We start from the raw sequence: 18,400 nt of genomic DNA, 5'->3' as shown, positions 1-18,400 counted from the left end.
TTCTTCGCTTAACATCAAGATAGTCCTTTTCATACATAAAGATGGACTGTCTAAGTACTCACAAGCAGCATGGCAGTTGTGCCGCGTTGCACTGTGTGAGGAGAGGGATGGCAGGGAATGCGCGACAGGGATGTCGACAAGGGAACCAGAATATGCAAGGTTGGCGCTGAGGATGCAGTAATACGCGCAATGTCCGGAGTGAAGTCAAGCTTCTCCGAACGTCGTAGCTGGAAGCGAGATGTCTCAACGATACCATGAAGCGTGGTCACGTGTAGACGTCAACAAGGAGGCGGTTAGTGCAAGCACTAGGCTAATTGTTGACCATAGGTCCATATGCTGACAGGGACACTTGAACTTTTTGCCAAGTGTCGAGGAGTTTTGAACCGTCCACCTCAAGTTGCTCCAGCAAAGGGGTCAGGGAAACGCTACACAGGAACAACTTGGTCAAATACATAGAATCCCTGGCGCCGGGGATGGTGCTTGCATTGTTTCAGCCTCCAGCCTGTAACGGCGATTGCCCGTGCTGGATTTGTTCACAGCTACGTTAGTCCTGCACTTCATTTTCAATGCTATGCTGCGAGCAAGCCAATAGGTCAAGCTCACATTTGGTGCTCTCTTCTGCTGATACGTTCTGGTATGTATCTATTTGGCAGTCCCTAAGCGGAGCAGAAAGTAGACTGACTGCCAGAAACGGAGCGCATATAGGAATTGAAAGCTATGCTGCTGGGGCCCAGAAGCAGCCGAGACATTACCTGCACACATTTGTTGGAAAAGCTCGCTGGATGGTACGTCCCGATTGGACAAACGAGCTGCGGATGCGTGCCATGCGCAGCTGGAATGTCATGTAGGTGAGCTCCCTTTCCCGTATCCTACCTGCACTCCGAATGCACCCAAGTCCGTCTTTGAAGGTTTGAATGACAAAGGGTTCCACAAAGACCTCCCCCCCCTAAAGCCTCTCTCGAGGTGCTTTCACCACCAAAATACTCTGCAGAGACCATACAACCTAGTCTCCATGATACGTGCAAGCAAGCAACGCAGGTTTTGTAAAGGACGGTTCCCTAGCAGGGAAGATGGATCGGATACACTACGACTCATACTTCGAGGTAGTTATAGAAGAAGCCTCGAAGAGGTCGCGCCGTTCACACCTGGCTACGAAGCGTGCGTGTCTGACAAATTTGTTTTGATGCTTCCGACAGCGAGTTAACTTTACCTTCGTTTCCTTTTCGAGTGTGGCTGCCATGGGCCCTTCCGGCCGGGGAACAGTATCGCTCAACACTGCCCACACGTTTCCTGGGCGAAGTCAGCACGACTTGTGGCTTAGCGAAATCCGTCTGTGATTTGCAGATCTCTTGACCTGCAATTGTTGATACCTCAATTTCGGATCAGCCACACAGCAATGTGATGACCGTAAAGTAGGTAGGACTACTGCACTGTACTGAGATGTCATTCCTGCACGCAGCTAGCCCGAAGGTCGGCACTTTGTAGTGCACACTAGTATCCTATGTGACTCCTGCCTGATTTCCAACACGATGACAATAAGACTCCCTTGGACCAACAAAGCTTGCTGTGTAAATTCATCTGTGCCCTCGCTGTTGTGGTGGCACACAGTCGGGCGTATCTGCAGCTACAGACGGAGTATACTCTAAATGGTCTTATCGCCTCATGTTCTTGGTGAGCTCTCGAAGACCGAATAATGAATAATAATAATACCAGCGTCCACGCATGGAGCGCATGTCAGTCTGTTCCACGTGGTTGCCGAATATATAACCCCGCAACTGGCACTCATCCAACACACCTGTGTTCCTCCCCGAAGACCTGTGATCAGCAACCAGCATTGGTCCTCTGTTTGCCTTTCGCCCTACACTCGCAGCCCACCACGTGGAAGAATACTGTGTAGGCTCGGGCGCCTAACAGAAAGTACGTGTGACAACTTATTCAGGTCGTGTTGAACCTCACGTTAATCTGTGAGGAAGATGAAGTTATTAGATGTGAAAGCTGTTCTCGACAGGGAAAAGCACATCCAACAGACGGATCCCGAACGTGAGGTCCTGAAGGAGTGTGATGACGAGACCACAAGTTATGCGATACTATCACATCGCTGGGGCGACGGCTCGGAGGTCGGTTACAAAGAGATGACCGGACTCATCAAGATGGAGGAGCAGAAGAAGGACAAAGTCAGAAAGCGCGATGGCTATCAAAAGATCATCAAGAGCTGCGAGCAAGCTGAGAAGGACGGCTACGCGTGGGTGTGGATCGACACCTGCTGCATCAACAAGCAGAGTAGTTCAGAACTATCCGAGGCCATCAATTCGATGTATCGGTGGTACCAAAATGCAGGGGTGTGCTATGCGTACCTCAACGACGTCGATGAATCAACCTTCCCTACTAAACGGGATGTCGGCAATTTTCCCGAGTCCAACGGTTGGCCGGAGTGGTTCGTGCGGGGGTGGACCCTGCAGGAGCTCGTCGCACCAAAGAAAGTCGAATTCTTCAACAAGGACTGGGTATCCATTGGCAACAAGTGGCGCCTTGCACCCAGGTTGGAGGAAGTCACGGGAATTCCATGCGAAGTTTTGAAGGACGGCCTGGCTGCAGAGCGTCTCAGTGTCGCACAAATCATGTCCTGGGCGGCTGAGCGGGAGACGACGCGCGTGGAAGATCGGGCATACTCGCTGATGGGGTTGTTCGGAGTGAACATGCCCATGTTGTACGGAGAAGGAAGAAAGGCATTTGAGAGACTGCAACTGGAAATCATTCGCATATCCAGCGACCAAAGCATATTTGCATGGAATCCACAGAAACCAAGGTCGGGCAGTGTTCTGGCAGAGGATCCAAGCGACTTTCGGGGTTGTAGAAAAATCAAGAAGTTGGAACCCGATGAGTTTGTCAAGGAACTGGTGGAGTACATCGACCTCTACGACCTTGGCAATCCCTGGCATATCTGGCTTAACTGGCACAAGATCTCGACCAACCCGATACACTGGTGCAGAGTTGCTTGGTTGAAGAGGCGTGCTCAGTCGCTCAGCCAGCAGCTTCACACATTCTCTGTCAACAGTGCGGGTATCCAAGTGTGTCTGCCCATCACTCCCTCCCGCGACTCTCCGCTTCATTTCAGGGCTATATTGGCATGTACTGAAAACGATGGATGGGGTCTGGCCACCATCGATTTGGTATTTTCTGGATCCAGCTATGACAAGAGCTTTGGCATCACGGGCGCTCTCAAGACGCTTCCAGTGTTCAAGACACTCTACCTTACCCATCATCAAGACGCCAATGAGACACGCCGAGAATTTACACTCGATGACAAGCATGCCTTGTACCATGGATTCACCCGTCGGGGCGTCTATCCACGCGACTTCATAGGCGATACTGCGACACTCTCCTCTCGCACCGACGATCTCATTGTTGTAGTCTATGCCAACGACTGTGCCGGATCTCGCTTTGCCCTTGGTCTCGGATGTTACCGTGGCCAAGGATGGATGGATGTCGTCTACGATGATCGCCTTTCAGCTCAAGGGGACTTTGGGAAGAGAGCATATGATCGAATGTGGAGTGGACGTGCAAAATATCAGAGTATGGCCGAACAACGGCACCGGTTGGACTCCCGTGAACCCTTCATCAAGCATGTCCATCTTCCCCGATCAATCTGGGCTGCAAAGATAATTTACAGGAGGTGGAAGGAGAAGGACAATTTCAACGTTGTGCTCGATGTCGAGCAGTGTGCTGGTTGTTGTGATGGGCCGTGCCAATGGTCGATTGCATTTGTTGGTGCTCTCTCTCCCATGTGCATGCAGACCTTACCATTTGCATTCATAGATCCAATGGAGTAGCCTGGATCGGCCAGGGATTATGAACACGCATAGTTACTCATATGAGTTGCAGCTGGACGGGTGCGAGGCACAGTTCGAGAGGTGTTCTGGTCAATGGGTTGCGGTGAGTCTTGCCATGCATCTATATGCTTGTCTCGAGCCTGATATAACCAGCTGGGTGATTATGGTGACTATTCCTGCCGCACTTTTACACGCACTGGCAATATATTTGAGGATATGCGCACCCTTGGCATCAATCCCATGGACTCAGTTTATCGCCCCGTAGTCTCCCGCATATCTAGCGGTAAATTTGCAACGAATCACAGGAAGAATTGGAATGATCTCGTTGTGGCGAATAATTCCTCGGAGCCCTTGGTCTTGTGTGAACCGAAGGGCCTCTCGCTTCCCGCCAACGAACATTTTGCACTGCTACTGAAAGCCTTGTCCACCCGTGCTGCAGGCAAAACATTGGTGATATCAGTCGTACAATGCTCAGATTTCTATAGGGTTGACGATGATGGAAAACGAATTGACGATGACAAACGAAGGCACTCAGGGGACAGTAAGTTTTCCACAAGTACTCTGCTCACTTTTTGACTTCGAATATCAGACTGTGCCTCAGATAATGGGAACGACTCCACAGAGCCACGGATTTTGACTCCACTATGTGCCGTCGGAAGGCCGCAAGTTTGGGAAAAAAAATCGCTTTGTTCGCATAGATGGCAACAGCTCGGAATTATTCGGTAAGCCCACGGGGTCGCTGTGTGTGCTGTTACTGATGTTTTGTAGGGAGCACTTTTACGCTCTCGTGAATATGGTACCTTCTCTTATCCCGTTTGGCGTTTGCCCGCGCTGATCACACGATCTTCACCAGGAATTTACAGGACCTGAAGCCCGTCACAAGTCCGTGGTGTGTTGGGGAACTATATGAAACTCACAAACATTCATTTACGATGGCAACAGAATAGAAAGATGAAAGATGAAGCAATCAAATTTTTCTCAGACATGTTTGGTCTCCAGCATCTGAGAAATTACGTGCGTACTCTTCTTTTCACAGCCTCGTCCCTCTCATAATTCCCGTCAATTGTAGGTTGGCATAATAACATTCTTCGAAAGGCTCCCCTGGATGATGGAAACTGATTCACCGAATGAGGTTATTGTAAGCTTTACGGAAGGTTGACCCTCCACACTAAGTATTTTTGCCCGCAAACTTACATTACTGCTTTAGAGCATGGTTTACTAGCACGCCTATTTAAGGGTAGCCGACAACCCAGTGCTACACAGCACCCGTGCCTTGAAGTTGTGTTACCTCTCTTGCGCGAGCGGTGTCGAACTTTTGATGAATCATGTGACACATCGCGTCGGTATGCTGCTAGAAAGCAGAAAGTGACAGTGATGTACGAGTTGAAGTCCATCTCACAAACTCTGGGTGCTGGCGTAAGTGTTTGTATCAGCCCAAATCGGTAGACGCTAATTCCAATCATAAACAGCTACTCAAATACATAGGGATTACCTTCAAGGATGCACGCATTGAACATGAATCCTCGTGAGTACTTTTATTCTTTCTTTTTCTATCCTTCAATGCTTTCCGGCTCTAGACGGACAGGTCCAGCCAGTGGCATTGAATATGATAGGTCGGCATTATATCTACCAACTTTCAGCAGTCCACGCCTTGAACGCTATGTGTAGGCATTTGAACACTCCTTCCATGGTAGAAGAGGTAAAGGCGCTCCAAGAAAAACTTAATGCAACAGAGGATGAAGACGAACAGCGAGCGCTGGCGGAGGACGTCACAGGAAAGGCAAGGACACCACCAACTTGTTACCTTTCGACACTCATGGTCCATTCGTTAATAGATCTTGTGGCTCTGTTGGAGTGGGATCTGCGCAGAAGTGGACGAACTATTATCACAGGCAAGCCAGCCCTCTTAGCTCCATAAATGTCGTTTGACGTGGTTCAGGTTGTGAATTACCTCCAGAGAGAAAATGACTTGAGGGTAAGTGGAGTCACACGCTCGAACGTGATAACATCACCACCGTCAGCAGGGGCTACGTGAGCTTGCGTTGGCTATGTCTTCATTAATAGACCCACCTGACGATCCAGCTCACTTGCAGCGGTAGGCGACATCATTTGGCGGATTGCCTCGATATGAATCTGAATATACGTTATTCTAGGATTATGTTTGATGCGGGAGCGGGCACATCGAAACATCAGTTGTTGCTTGACGCTCGGGCTGCGGAGCAAGCCAAGTGGTCAGGTACAACTATTCCGAGGGGCACCACCAACACCAACGCGCAAGGTCCGAGTACAAGTTCTTAAACTCCCTCCACATCGTTGGTTTAGCAAACACGGATTTTGCCAAGTATGTCCTTAACATCGTCGGGATAAATTCATCTTATCGACGACCGTCGTGAAGTTCATAGGAATGCGGTAAGGCTGTAGTCAACACATACTAGCTGGTTCTGCAGAGCAACGGGTCTCCTTGTCTAACCTTGTAGTAGTAGATTAAGGTACGAGATGTAGATGTAACCTTCTGTACAGAAAAGAATTCGAGGCGAGTCCAAGGGCGATTCCAAGCACCTTGTCTGTAGCATGGTAGTACATGTGCAGATTGCCGTCTCCCATGGCTGCATTCAACATTGGGAAAAGAGCACTCATCGGCATTGGCTGTACCTCCCGTTTATCGATCGCAGCTACTCTCGTGGCAAGTGAAGGCCAATGCGTAGTAGTGGATACGGGAGACGATGACCGTGGTGACGCATCTCCGGCAGATTCGACTGGGCCACCCCGACTAGGTTTAGAGAGTGAGTCAACTGCAGATGCAGGAACAGGCAGCTAAGAAAATAGTACTGCCGGGACTTGCTTCTCTTAGCGAGAAGCTTGGGGTATGATATAGAATCCCTGACAGTCTTTGTAGAATCAAATCGTCTCGTCCTACACGAGGCTCGGCGCGACGCTGGGAACCAAGTTGCCAGACGCACCTATGGTGTTTTTGATGTACAGTTGACTTGCTCATAATGCAAGAGGTTGTAATGTATAATTCTCATATTGTATTGACTTTTCGTCAGTCCCATTGTGGGCAGCAGGGAATTTGGAAAATTTTGGATAATGTATACTGTATTGGAACAGTGTGAGAAATATACATTATGATATATCCAATTTGGCAGGATGGGACAGCTCATTGTCCGACAACACATTGTCCTGCAATCAGATACTTGATGAATGCAATCTGAGGTTAAGGTTACAGTAATTACCAACATCAATGATGCCTTCTGAGAAGCACAAACCAAGAGCCCGCAATCCCCACCAGGACAACGACAACCAACCTGCGAAGAAGCCAAGAAAGGCACTGGATGCTGCTCCGAGCCCTGCTACTTCTGCTCAGCTGGCACAGTCCACCACACGGTCAAACCTCACTCTCAGTGACTGGATGATTGTCTTTGCTTATGTTGATGCTCACCCAGCTCTTCCACAAAAGCAAGTTGTTGAGCACTTTCAAACCCTGAAGTCAGGGGCTCTCATCTTCACACAAGCTACTCTATCACGTAAACTCCATGGCTGACAGACATTAGAAGCTTGTATTAACCACAATCCTAATGCACTGTCTTCAAAGCGCCCTCGTATTGTAACCAGACCAGATGTAGAGTGAGCCCTCATTCTTTGGGTTTACCATATGGAGAACAGGGGTGAGACAGTGTCAGGGCCCATGCTTTGAGAAAAGTGAGCCAAGTTTGAAAAGGAGTTCAATGTACCAGAGAACAAGAGGCTGCTTGGAGAAGGATGGATTCCATCTTTTTGCAAGGCATACAATCTTCGAGAGCGCAGGAGGCATGGTGAGGCTGGCTCAGTTGACTTAGAAGCAGTTGAAGCAGAACAGGCTTGATTTCGCCCAATATTGGCTAAGTTTGCACCAAGAGATCGCTTTAACTTCGACGAGACTGGTTTCTTCCCCTAGTAAGTCATACTCAATTATTGCTGACCAATTGCTGATTTGAAGCTACTGTCAGTGCTCCACCTGATCGAGGTCTTGCCATGAAGCAGATGAGTGGCAAAAAGAAGGAAAAATTCTGCCTCACAATTGGCCTTGCTTGCAATGCTGATGGTAGTGAAAAGTTAGAGCCATTCCTTATTGGGAAATTTGGAAAGCCTCGCTGCTTCAAGAACCTGACCCCCGAGCAATGGGGATTTTATTATCGGTTCAACAAGAAAGCTTGGATGATGGCTGCATTATTTGAGGAGTAAGTCCCTTACCTTATCATTCAAAAATTGAAATATATTAAACTCCTATTTATTCATTAAGGTGGGTAAAGAAATTTGACCTCAGAATGAAACAGCAAAACCATTATGTTTTGTTATCAATTGACAACTTCCCTGGCCATAAAATCAATTATGAGCCAACAAACATCAAGATTGAGTTTTTCAAACCAAATTTAACCTCGTTTGTATAACCTTGTGATGCCGGAATTATTCGTTGCTTCAAAGCTATTTACTGCTGCAATTTTTGTGCCTGTGCTGTTGAACTTGATGAAGCAGGCACGCAAGAAATTTTCAAGATCGATCTCCTTGAAGCAATGCTAATGGCAAAGTCTGCGTGGAATGCTGTCTCACAAGACACTATCAAGCACTGTTGGGACCACACAGAAATTCAGCCGTGAGTTCATTGTTACCTGCAAACAAGATCTGCAAAGTTGCTGACTCTCACACCAATGCTAGAGAAAGCCCAAATATGCAGGCCACATCAAGTTCACATCCAGCTCATGCTGATTCCACTGGGTGGCAAATTATTCGTGAATTTGCGACAACAGAAATGAACTTGCCTGAAGCAGAAGCTCGTTTGGAAGCTTGCCTTGGGAATTCCTATGTCAACACAGATTGGTGTCCAGCTCTCACAGTGGTTATGGATGCTGAAGGAGATGTTGCTATAGCTGTGAAGGCCATTGAACCACTTGCTGATGCTGCTGCTTGTCACACAGGCCTCAAAATTCGCATCCCTGCACTCACAAAACCACCCCCTGGCCAGTTATCTAATGCCGAGACAACTCTAATGACATCTGTCAGGCGTCTCCAGCAACAGAATCATGTATTTGAGCTGTCCACACTGGAGGAGCTGGTGGACCCTGCTGAAGAATGAGAGACGAGCAGTGGTGACTTAACTGATAAGGCAATTGCAGATTCTGTTCATCAGGAACTGGCTGCTGCAAGTGGGGACATGATCGAGGTGGATTCAGACAGTGAAGAGGAGGAAGATTCAGGCCCCACCGTGACTCACGAGAGCGTTCTGGTGCTCTGTGAAGAGCTCGAGAGTGTATGTATGGTATTTGGGGATGCTGGATTGTCACTTGACTTATCAAGGCAACTTCGCATATTCTGATCACACCTTCAGCGGGAAACATTTCTTCGTGCTAAGCAAACCTCCCTTGATACATACAATTTCACTGGATGAAATTGTTGCTCGTACTGTAACCTACTCTCAGTGTATGGGTCACGAAATTGAACCATCACATAAGTCACACTATGGGTGACTTTTCATATTGTATTTTGCTGATACTGTATCAGGCTTGATGTGGTCCCATCGGTATACATTATGAGTGAATCAACTGTATGTACTAGATGCTGCTTATGTAATTGCACACCAAGGCTGCTGCCTTTGTCGCAAATTTATTTGGTCCATTGTCACGTGCCCCCATTGTAAGCAGTGTGTAATGGACCACTTGCCATTATAATGGTCAGGTTTGGCTAGATTATAGCAAATATGTGATATTTTATCTAAGATATAGTGCAAATGTGTAAAATATTATGTACAAATACCCATTTTTGGCAATCTTTCAATGACACATGGGTGGCATTGGCATGGCTTATAACAGAAGTGTGAACAGCCACCCTTAACATGTATTATAAGGTTCTTATCACGTGCCCAAGAAATTTGCGACATTGCGGTTATTTTTCATGCCGCGATACACTCTACTTACATGCGATATCCGCAATTTCCAGACGCTTCCAGTACAGAAATACTCTTTAGCGGCCATACAACCTAGCCGCCACCATAGAGGGGAAAAAGTGAGGAAGATGGAGACGGATCGGTTGCACTACGACTCGTACCTCGAGGTAGTTAGGAGGTTTCGCCAGCGTTCATCCGAGCTGCTATACGAGAGCGTTCAACATCATGGTTTATCCGGAACTCGCCGCTTCTGAGAACCTTTCAACACATTCTTCGACCCACAACTTGGTACGTCTACGAGTGTGGCCGTCGTCTCTCCTCCGAGAGAGTCTATTATCAACCTTTCAACCATATCACTCAACGCACTCGCCATGGGCTAATCGGAATGTGGTCCCCGAGCATGCGTTAAAGAATGAGCATTATCAGAGACGATATTCCTGAATCGTTAGCCTCCACGCAGGTTGAAAATGAGCTGGCATCCTGGATATCAGAGGGCGATCGAGGCAATCATCATTCAAAATTGTATGGTCTAATAGGACTCCATTGCTTAAGAGGCCAAACGGAGCTCCAATCCGTGAGGATGCTAACAGTGACCAGCGCGAACGCAATGGTCATCGGGGCATACTCGACGGCGATGCATCAATCGGTCGCACAAAAAAACAAAGCAGTGGTAATTCTTCGCTTGCATCAGTCGAGTTGTGAGGGTCCAGTCAGCGCTCGCGAGTTAAGGCGCCGTGAAAGAGGGTGTTTCCCTGCCACCAGCCGGATCCCTGGGGGGGGGGGACGAATTGAGGGTGTAATGGATACCAGAACAACAACCATGGTCACGCCAGTCACGAGCGGCATTCTTCGCGGACGATCGTGTGCTTTCCAATGTTTCTGGAGGCGTTGGCCTATCAACGTCATTGACCCCTGTTGGAGATGCTGACCATCCTTTCCTGCAGATTCCTGATGCCGCCCAGAAACAGATGGTCGTCCGCTGATATCACATTGTTAAGAACGTGCCGCATAACTTTCTAGTTTTCCTGCGCTCTGCTCAACCCCTTTCAATGCTATGCCGCAAGCAAGCCAACGCATTAGGTTCGTGTTTAGCGCTCCCTTCTGCGGATATGTTCCAGCGCGTGTCCAGTCAGCACTCCTCGAGTGAAACAGAAAGTCAACTGAATGAGAAACGGCATGCATGCAAGGGCATCAAAATCCATGTCCCTGGGATGCAGATTCAAGAAGCAGACGACCCCAGCTGCACGCGTACATTGGAAATGATATATCTAGGAAACAGCTACGCGACTGGGCTGTTAACAACTCTCTCGCCCTTGAGCGAGCCCAGATCTCATTGGACAGAAGTGTCTTACCGAGTGCGAAAGGAGTCTTACGACAAGTCACTCCCAAATGGAGGTTGCTGTGGACTGGTATTCCCTCGAGTAGTTTTGTAGACGGAATTCGATGGTATGTCGGGCGAACAGCTACAATCAAACAACTGGGCTGTAGTTGTGCGCTGTATGAAGATTGAATGTCAGTTAGGCGAGTTCCCTTCTCGTATCCTTCCTACATTCTGAATGAGCACCGAAAACGCAATTGCCTACCAGCTGCCCGTCTAGCTGGGGTCCCGATATTCTCATGAGAGGCCAATGACAGGCTCCCCGCTACTAGGAGTATTGCACAGCGTACCGAGATGAAATTTCGGCACACGGTTAGGGGGAAGGAGCTGGGTCCTGCAGCCATACAACTGTACACCCTCGGACCACAGGTCGGTGCTTTGTAGCGTACCCCAGTATACTGGTGCCTGACTACGAAGGCGATGTCAAAACGACTCCCTTTCCCTAATTCCCTGCGTAAATTTATCTGTGCCCATGCCGGTGGTACATAATTGGGTCAACGGAGATGCCACCGTAACTGTCACCGCAGAGAGAACTGACTGAAATGTGCTACGTGGCGATTCCGTTTATCTGCCTCGTGTTTTTGATAGGCGCCTTTTAGACAGGATGACGAACAAGGGACCGGTGTCCGTGTCGAGCGCATGCCAAGTTTGAAAGACCTGTTCCGCATGGCAGCCAAATATACATAAAGTTTTGCAACTGACGCTCACGTTCAATACTTGCATCCCTCCCTTAAGATCTGTGACCAGCAACCAGCATCAGTCCTCCGTCGCCTTTGGTCCTACGCTCGAAGCTCACCACGTGAAAGAATACCCCGTTGGCTCGGAAACCGGAGGGTATGTGCAATAACTTATTGATGTGTTGAACATTACATTGAGCTCTTAGGAAGATGAAGTTATTAGATGTGAGAGCTGTCCTCGAGCGGGAAACAGACATCCAGCAAACCGATCCTGAACGTGAAGTTCTGAAGGAGCTTGATGACAAAGGTACTCATTATGCGATATTATCACATCGCTGGGGCGCCGAAGCCGGCTATAAAGAGATGGTTGGGCTCATGAAGATGGAGGAGCGGAAGAGAGACGAAGTCAGGCGGCGCGACGGCTACCAAAAGATCATCAAGAGCTGTGAGCAAGCTACGAACGACGGCTACGAATGGTTGTGGATAGATACCTGCTGCATCGACAAGCGGAGCAGTTCAGAACTATCCGAGGCCATCAATTCGATGTATCGGTGGTATCGAAATGCACAGGTGTGCTATGCGTACCTCAACGACGTTGATGGGTCGGTCTTCCCTGTCAGGCGAGATGTCATCAAGTTTGGCAAGTCCTTTGGCTGGCCAGAGTGGTTTGTGCGAGGCTGGACGCTACAGGAACTCATCGCCCCAAAGCAAGTCGAGTTCTTCAACAAGGACTGGGTGTCGATTGGCAACAAACGACGCCTTGCACCTGTGTTGCAGGAAATCACCGGAATTCCCACCGAAGTTTTGAGGGTCGGCCTGGATGTGAAGCGTCTCTGTGTCGCAGAAATTATGTCCTGGGCAGCTAAGCGGGAGACGACACGCGTGGAGGATCGGGCATATTCGCTGATGGGGTTGTTCCGGGTTAACATGCCCATGTTGTATGGAGAGGGCGAGAAAGCATTTCAGAGGTTACAACTGGAAATCATCCGCACGTCCAACGATCACAGCATATTTGCATGGAATCCATTGAGGCCCCGGACAGGCAGTGTCCTGGCTGATGACCCGAGCGACTTTTGGCGTTGTAGCGGAATCGCGAAGTTGGAACCCAATGAATTTGCCGACAGACTGATGAAATACATCGAAGAGAACAAACTCGGTAATCCCTGGTACATCCAGCGTAACTCCACGAAGATCGCGACCAACCCAATACATTGGTGCAGACTTGCATGGTTGAGGTGGCGCCTCCGATCGCTCAGCCAGCCACTTCGCACATTCGCTATCAGCAATGGGGGTATCCAGGTGTGCTTGCCCGTCATTCCCCTTTCCAACTCTCCGTTCCACTGCAGGGCTGTATTGGCATGCGGCTATGGTGAGGTAGGGTTGGTCAGCATTGATTTGGTATCCTCTGGATCCAGCTTCGACAGAGCTTCAGATGCGTTGCACCTTCCATACATTAAGGCGTATCCAGAGTTCAAGACACTCTATCTCACTCATCACCAAGATGCCAACGAGATGCACCGCGGGTTTGCACTTGACGACAAGCATGCTTCATACCATGGATTCACCCGCCGCGGCACCTACCCACGCGAGTTTAGAGGCGATTCTGTCACGCTTTCATCTCTTAAAGACGATCTCATTGTTATAGTCTATGCCAACGATGATGCCAGCTCTCGCTTTGCAGTTGGCCTTGGTTATTACCTCAGCCAAGGATGGGTGCACGTTTTCTATGATGAAGACTCTCCAACTCAAGGAACGGACTGGAGAGACTTTGGCAGGCGAGCATATTATCGAATGGGCGGTGCCCGTGCTGATCACGCTCGGAATATGCCCAAACAAGAGCATGAGGACGAGCGTAGCAATGACCACTTCATCAAGCATGCTCACCTTCCTAGATCAATCTGGGCTGCGAGGGTAGTCTGGGGGCGACGGGAGATGGGCAACTTCAAGCTCATGGTTGACGTTGAGCAATGTCCTGGTTGCTGTGACGGACCACGCGGATGGACAACTACATCAGTTGGTACTTTCTCCCCCGTGTGCATGCGGTCCTGACCATTTGTGTTATCATAGAACGATTGGAGTGGCCTTGATATGCCGGGGCCTATGAACCCGGTTCGCCACACTTATCGCTTGCACCTGGACGGGTGTCAAGTCCGGCTTGACAAGTGTTCTGGTCAACAGATTGCGGTGAGTTATGCCCTGCATACCCACCTTAGTGATGAGCCTGATATATCCAGCTGGGTGACTACGGTGATTATTCCAATGGCACTCTTATATGCACTGGAAATATATACGAGGATATGCGTACACTTGGTATCAACACCATGGATTTGGCTGATTGCTCTACGGCCTCCAGCAAATCTGACTATGCAGTACCAATGATGGAGAATGAGTATGATCTTACGGTGGCATATCATGACGAGGGGATGCACCTGGCGCTGCGTCGATCGAAGGGCCTCTCACTTCCTGTCAACGAATGTTTTGTGTTGCTACTGAAAGCCCTATCCACCCGTGCTGCAGGCAAACATTTGGTGATCGCGGTCATAAAATGCTCAGATTTCTGTACATTTGATGATGATGGAGAACAAAGGGACTCGGGGGGCGGTGGGTTTTCCACAAGGATCGCACCCTGACTTTTTGACTTTCAAGTATCAGAACCAGCCTCAGACAGTGGGAGCCACTCTAGAGAACCACGGGTTTTGACTCCACTATATGCGGTCGCAAGCCCCCAAGTCTGGCGAAAAGAACCGCCTTGTCGACAGAGAAGGGAACAGTTCCAAAGTATTCGGTAAGCCAATGGGATCACTATGTGTGCTGCTATTCTGATGCTGTGTTTCGGCATGTAGAAAACACTTCTACGCCCTCGTGAATATGGTACCTTTTCTTATCACGTTTTGGGCTTTCATTGCTGACCACAGATGTTCAGCACGAAATTACAGGTCCCAGAGCCCGTCACAAGTCTGTAGTGCGTTCCAGGCGTGACAGCTGTCAAACACAAACTCACCCTTGGGATGGCAATAGCACAGACAGAAGAAAGATCGTGCGATAAATTTCTTCTCGGACATGTTCGGTCTCAAGTATCTGAGAAATTACGTGCGGATTCATATTTTCACTGCCTCGTCTCGCTCACACCCACCGTTAAATGTAGGTCGGTGAAATTACATTCTTCGAACGGTTCCCCTGGGCGATTGAAACCGATTCACTCAGCGAGGTTTCTGTAGGCACCGCAGAAGGTTAGCCGATCACACACAAGCATACTCATCCGCATACTTACATCGCAGCTCTAGAAGACGAATTACTAGCAAGCGCACCAAGATTGTCGTGCACTGATTGGGCAATGACGTGTAATCTATTTGTGGGCAGCCGCCAACTTGATGCTGCACGAGATCCACGGCTTGAAGTTGTGTTACCTCAGTTGTGCAGGCGGTGCCAGACTCTTTCTGCTTGGGATATTACATCGCGTCGGTATGATGAAATGCAAAAAGTGCAGAACGAGTCGAAGTCCGTAGCACATAGTCTGGGTGCTGGTGTAAGTGTTGCTACTGGCAAGAGGGGGTTGGAGCTAATTCGAATCTCAAAAAGCTACTCAATTACATATGGACTACCTTCGACTTTGCATCCGTTGGGATTGAGCACTCGTGAGGACTTCTATTACATCGGATTGTTTCGGTTTTCTACCATGCAATACTCCAGATCGATAGATGTGGGAAGGTGCATTGAATATGATAGGTCAGCACCATATCCACTGACGTTCAGCAGTCGGCCTCTTGAACGCCGTATGTAGGCAACTCGACTTTCATTCCATGGTACGAGAGATGGAGGTGCTCCAAGCGAAACCTAATGCAATAGAGGATGAAGACGAACAACGAGCACTGGAGGAGGACGTCACAGGCAAGGCAAGTACAGCATCAACTTGTTACTTTTTGACACTGACTGCCGATTTGTTAATAGATCCTATGGCTCTGTTGGTGTGGGATCTGTGCAGAAGTGGACCAATTGTTACCACAGGCGAGTCAACTCTCTGACCTCCATAGATGTCATTTGACATGATTCAGGTTGCGGATTATATTCGGAGCGAACGCAAGTTCGTGGTAAGTGGCGTCCCACGCTTGACCGTGGCAATGTCACCGCCGTCAGTAGGGATTACGGGCAATCTTAAATTCGTTGATGACGGGTCCATTAGCAAACCCAAGCGATGATCAAGTTCACTTGCAGCGGTAGGTATCACCATTTGGCGGATCGCATCGATATAAATCGCTGGATATACATTGTTCTAGGATCTTGTTTGATGCAGGAGCGGGCACATCGAAACATCAGTTGCTGCTTGCTGCTCGGGCTGCAGAGCAAGCGAAGTGGTCTGGCACAATTGTTCCGTGGGACACCAACACCAACATGCAAGGCCCAAGTACAAGCTTTCAAACGCCCCCCACGCCAGCGGTGTAACTAACATGGATTTTGGTAAGTATGTCCTCGTGCTGTAACTTCGTTTGGATAAATTCACCTTGCTGATGGTGATCGTGAAGTTGTTGAGAATGTCGTAGTCAACACTTACTAGCTGGTTCCACGAAGTAACGAGTCTCCTGGTCTAATCTTGTTGTAATAATAGTTTATACAAGAAGTAACCTTCTGTACATTAAACAATTCGAGACGAGTCCAAGGGACAAATTCAAGTATTGCTGTCTCCCATTCTAGGCCGATGTCCTGTATTGGAAAAAGAGTACTCATTAGCCGTACCACGTTCGGTCATCGACCGCGGCCACTCCTTGCAAAAAGTGGGGGCCGAATCCCTGGTGGTGAACACGAGCACGATGAAACAACAGAGGTTCAGAAAGTGATCCAATTGCAGTTGCGGGAACAGGCAGCTAAGCCAATAGTGCCTTGAAAGAATGCATGATCTTCAGTCACTACGCCTACACAACCCTACGCTGGCACCCACGTGTCGCACAAGCGATGGCTTGGCAGTGTCGAACCGTGGCTAGTGTACAGAAAGGAGTTGCAGTCATTCTCTTAGCGAGGAGGTTGGGGAATGATATAGAATCCCTGGCAGTCTGCGGTACGGTGTACCTCACGCCAATCGGATCGCCTCGTTCAACCTCAGGCTCGCCGAAACGCTGGGAACCCACGACGTATAGTGTCACTGTCCTTGATATAAGTGCTGCCTGTACCGTACACATGCAGTGCTAGCTTGAGGTCTGAGGTCATTTTCATACTAACCTGCGATACACTCCACTTACGTGCTTGCATAATTAAACATGAAAACCTTCCTTCATGGACACCTCTCCAACGTTTCTGGAGGCATCGGCCTATCATGTCATTATACTAATGCGGCATCTCCTAGTGCAAATGTCAGGGTGATCCGGTAATTGCTGAATGCTGTCAATCGAACTTGCTGCCCACAGTATCCTGAGGAGAAGCATGTTCCGAAAATCAGTATGAATCCAGACATTGCAGGATAATGATGGCCCGTGCATACTCAGTTTGATATCGGGCGTAAGGTCAGATTTTCATAAGTAGCGTTGGTAATTCCTCCATCTGATCGATTCTGGGCAACTCCTGCTCCAATTTGGCAATCTGCATCGGTCACTTGCTCCACGCAGATCGCCCCAGCAAAGTCTCGGAGAAATCCCCGGGAACAACCTGCCTAAACGCACCGAACCCCTGTTGGAGATGCTGACCACCCTCTCCTGCAGATTCCTGATGCCGTCCAGAAACAGATGGTCGTCCGCTGATATCACATTGTTAAGAACGTGCCGCATAACTTTCTAGTTTGTCTGCACTCGGCTCACCCCCTTTCAATGCTATGCCGCAAGCAAGCCAACGTATCAGGTTCGTGTTTAGCGCTCTCTTCTATGGATATGTTCCAGCGCATGTCCACTCGGCGCTCCATAAGTGAAACAGAAAGTCAACTGAATGAGAAACGACATGCATACATGGGCATCAAAAACCATGTCGCCGGGGTGCAGATTCAAGAAGCAGGCGACCACAGCTGCACACGTACGTTGGCAAAGATCATCCGGGAAACAACCACGCGATTCGGCTGTTAACGACTCTCTCGCGCTTGAGCGAGTCCTCTCATTGGCCAATAAGTGTCTTACCGAGTGCGAAAGAAGTCTTACGACAAGTCACTTCCAAATGAAGGTTGTTGTGGACTGGTATTCCTTCGGGTAGTTTCGTAGACGTAACTCGATGCCAGTGGTACATCGCGCAAATCGCGCAAATAATTATAATCGAACAACCGGGCTGTAGTTGCGCGCTGTGTGAAGATTGAATGTCAGTTAAGTGAGTTCTGTTCTCATAATCTCATGAGGGGCCAATGGCACACTCCCCGTGACTAGGAGTATTGCACAGCGTACCGAGATGAGATTTCGGCACACAGTTGGGGGGGAAGGGGGCTGGTCCTGTAGCCATACAACTGTACACCCTCGGACCGGAGGTCGGCGCTTTGCAGAGTACCCCAGTATACTGGTGCCTGACTACGAAGGCAATGTCAAAGACTCCCTTGCCCTAGCAATGATTCCCTGAGTAAACTTATCTGTGCCCACGCCGGTGGTACACAATTGGGTCCACGGAGATGCCACCGTAACTGTCACCGCAGAGAGAA

The 18,400-nt window shown here is 49.0% G+C and overlaps 4 protein-coding genes across 4 annotated transcripts; all 4 read left to right on the top strand.

Annotated features, from left to right (window-relative positions):
- The first annotated feature begins 1,708 nt into the window (after window positions 1-1,708).
- F5J12DRAFT_531972 (heterokaryon incompatibility protein-domain-containing protein) lies at window positions 1,709-4,958 on the top strand. The gene is made up of 8 exons (XM_051739908.1): window positions 1,709-1,917; window positions 1,974-3,764; window positions 3,817-3,933; window positions 3,984-4,371; window positions 4,420-4,552; window positions 4,599-4,712; window positions 4,773-4,844; window positions 4,900-4,958. The coding sequence occupies exons 2-6, from the start codon at window positions 1,974-1,976 to the stop codon at window positions 4,663-4,665; spliced, it is 2,496 nt and encodes an 831-aa protein (XP_051594738.1). The 5' UTR covers window positions 1,709-1,917; the 3' UTR covers window positions 4,666-4,712; window positions 4,773-4,844; window positions 4,900-4,958.
- F5J12DRAFT_531973 (uncharacterized protein) lies at window positions 4,959-6,297 on the top strand. The gene is made up of 10 exons (XM_051739909.1): window positions 4,959-4,968; window positions 5,038-5,246; window positions 5,300-5,355; window positions 5,408-5,443; window positions 5,499-5,610; window positions 5,666-5,722; window positions 5,770-5,805; window positions 5,855-5,925; window positions 5,984-6,171; window positions 6,226-6,297. The coding sequence occupies exons 2-9, from the start codon at window positions 5,205-5,207 to the stop codon at window positions 6,126-6,128; spliced, it is 555 nt and encodes a 184-aa protein (XP_051594737.1). The 5' UTR covers window positions 4,959-4,968; window positions 5,038-5,204; the 3' UTR covers window positions 6,129-6,171; window positions 6,226-6,297.
- Window positions 6,298-11,714: 5,417 nt separating this feature from the next.
- F5J12DRAFT_531735 (heterokaryon incompatibility protein-domain-containing protein) lies at window positions 11,715-15,164 on the top strand. Its single transcript, XM_051739906.1, has 8 exons — window positions 11,715-11,959; window positions 12,013-13,815; window positions 13,870-13,986; window positions 14,037-14,403; window positions 14,455-14,587; window positions 14,646-14,673; window positions 14,726-15,032; window positions 15,087-15,164. The coding sequence occupies exons 2-7, from the start codon at window positions 12,013-12,015 to the stop codon at window positions 14,846-14,848; spliced, it is 2,571 nt and encodes an 856-aa protein (XP_051594736.1). The 5' UTR covers window positions 11,715-11,959; the 3' UTR covers window positions 14,849-15,032; window positions 15,087-15,164.
- On the top strand, window positions 15,165-16,486 carry F5J12DRAFT_531736 (uncharacterized protein). The gene is made up of 8 exons (XM_051739907.1): window positions 15,165-15,328; window positions 15,382-15,528; window positions 15,584-15,695; window positions 15,751-15,807; window positions 15,855-15,890; window positions 15,940-16,016; window positions 16,077-16,257; window positions 16,323-16,486. Exons 2-7 carry the CDS (start codon window positions 15,479-15,481, stop codon window positions 16,240-16,242), a joined length of 498 nt encoding a protein of 165 aa, XP_051594735.1. The 5' UTR covers window positions 15,165-15,328; window positions 15,382-15,478; the 3' UTR covers window positions 16,243-16,257; window positions 16,323-16,486.
- Window positions 16,487-18,400: the final 1,914 nt, after the last annotated feature.

Source organism: Pisolithus orientalis (genome assembly GCF_024613125.1).
Source record: "Pisolithus orientalis strain OTSU chromosome Unknown F5J12scaffold_78, whole genome shotgun sequence".
Lineage (NCBI taxonomy): Eukaryota > Fungi > Basidiomycota > Agaricomycetes > Boletales > Pisolithaceae > Pisolithus > Pisolithus orientalis.
Note: the sequence above shows the minus strand (reverse complement) of the source record. Positions and strands in the feature narration are given on the sequence as shown.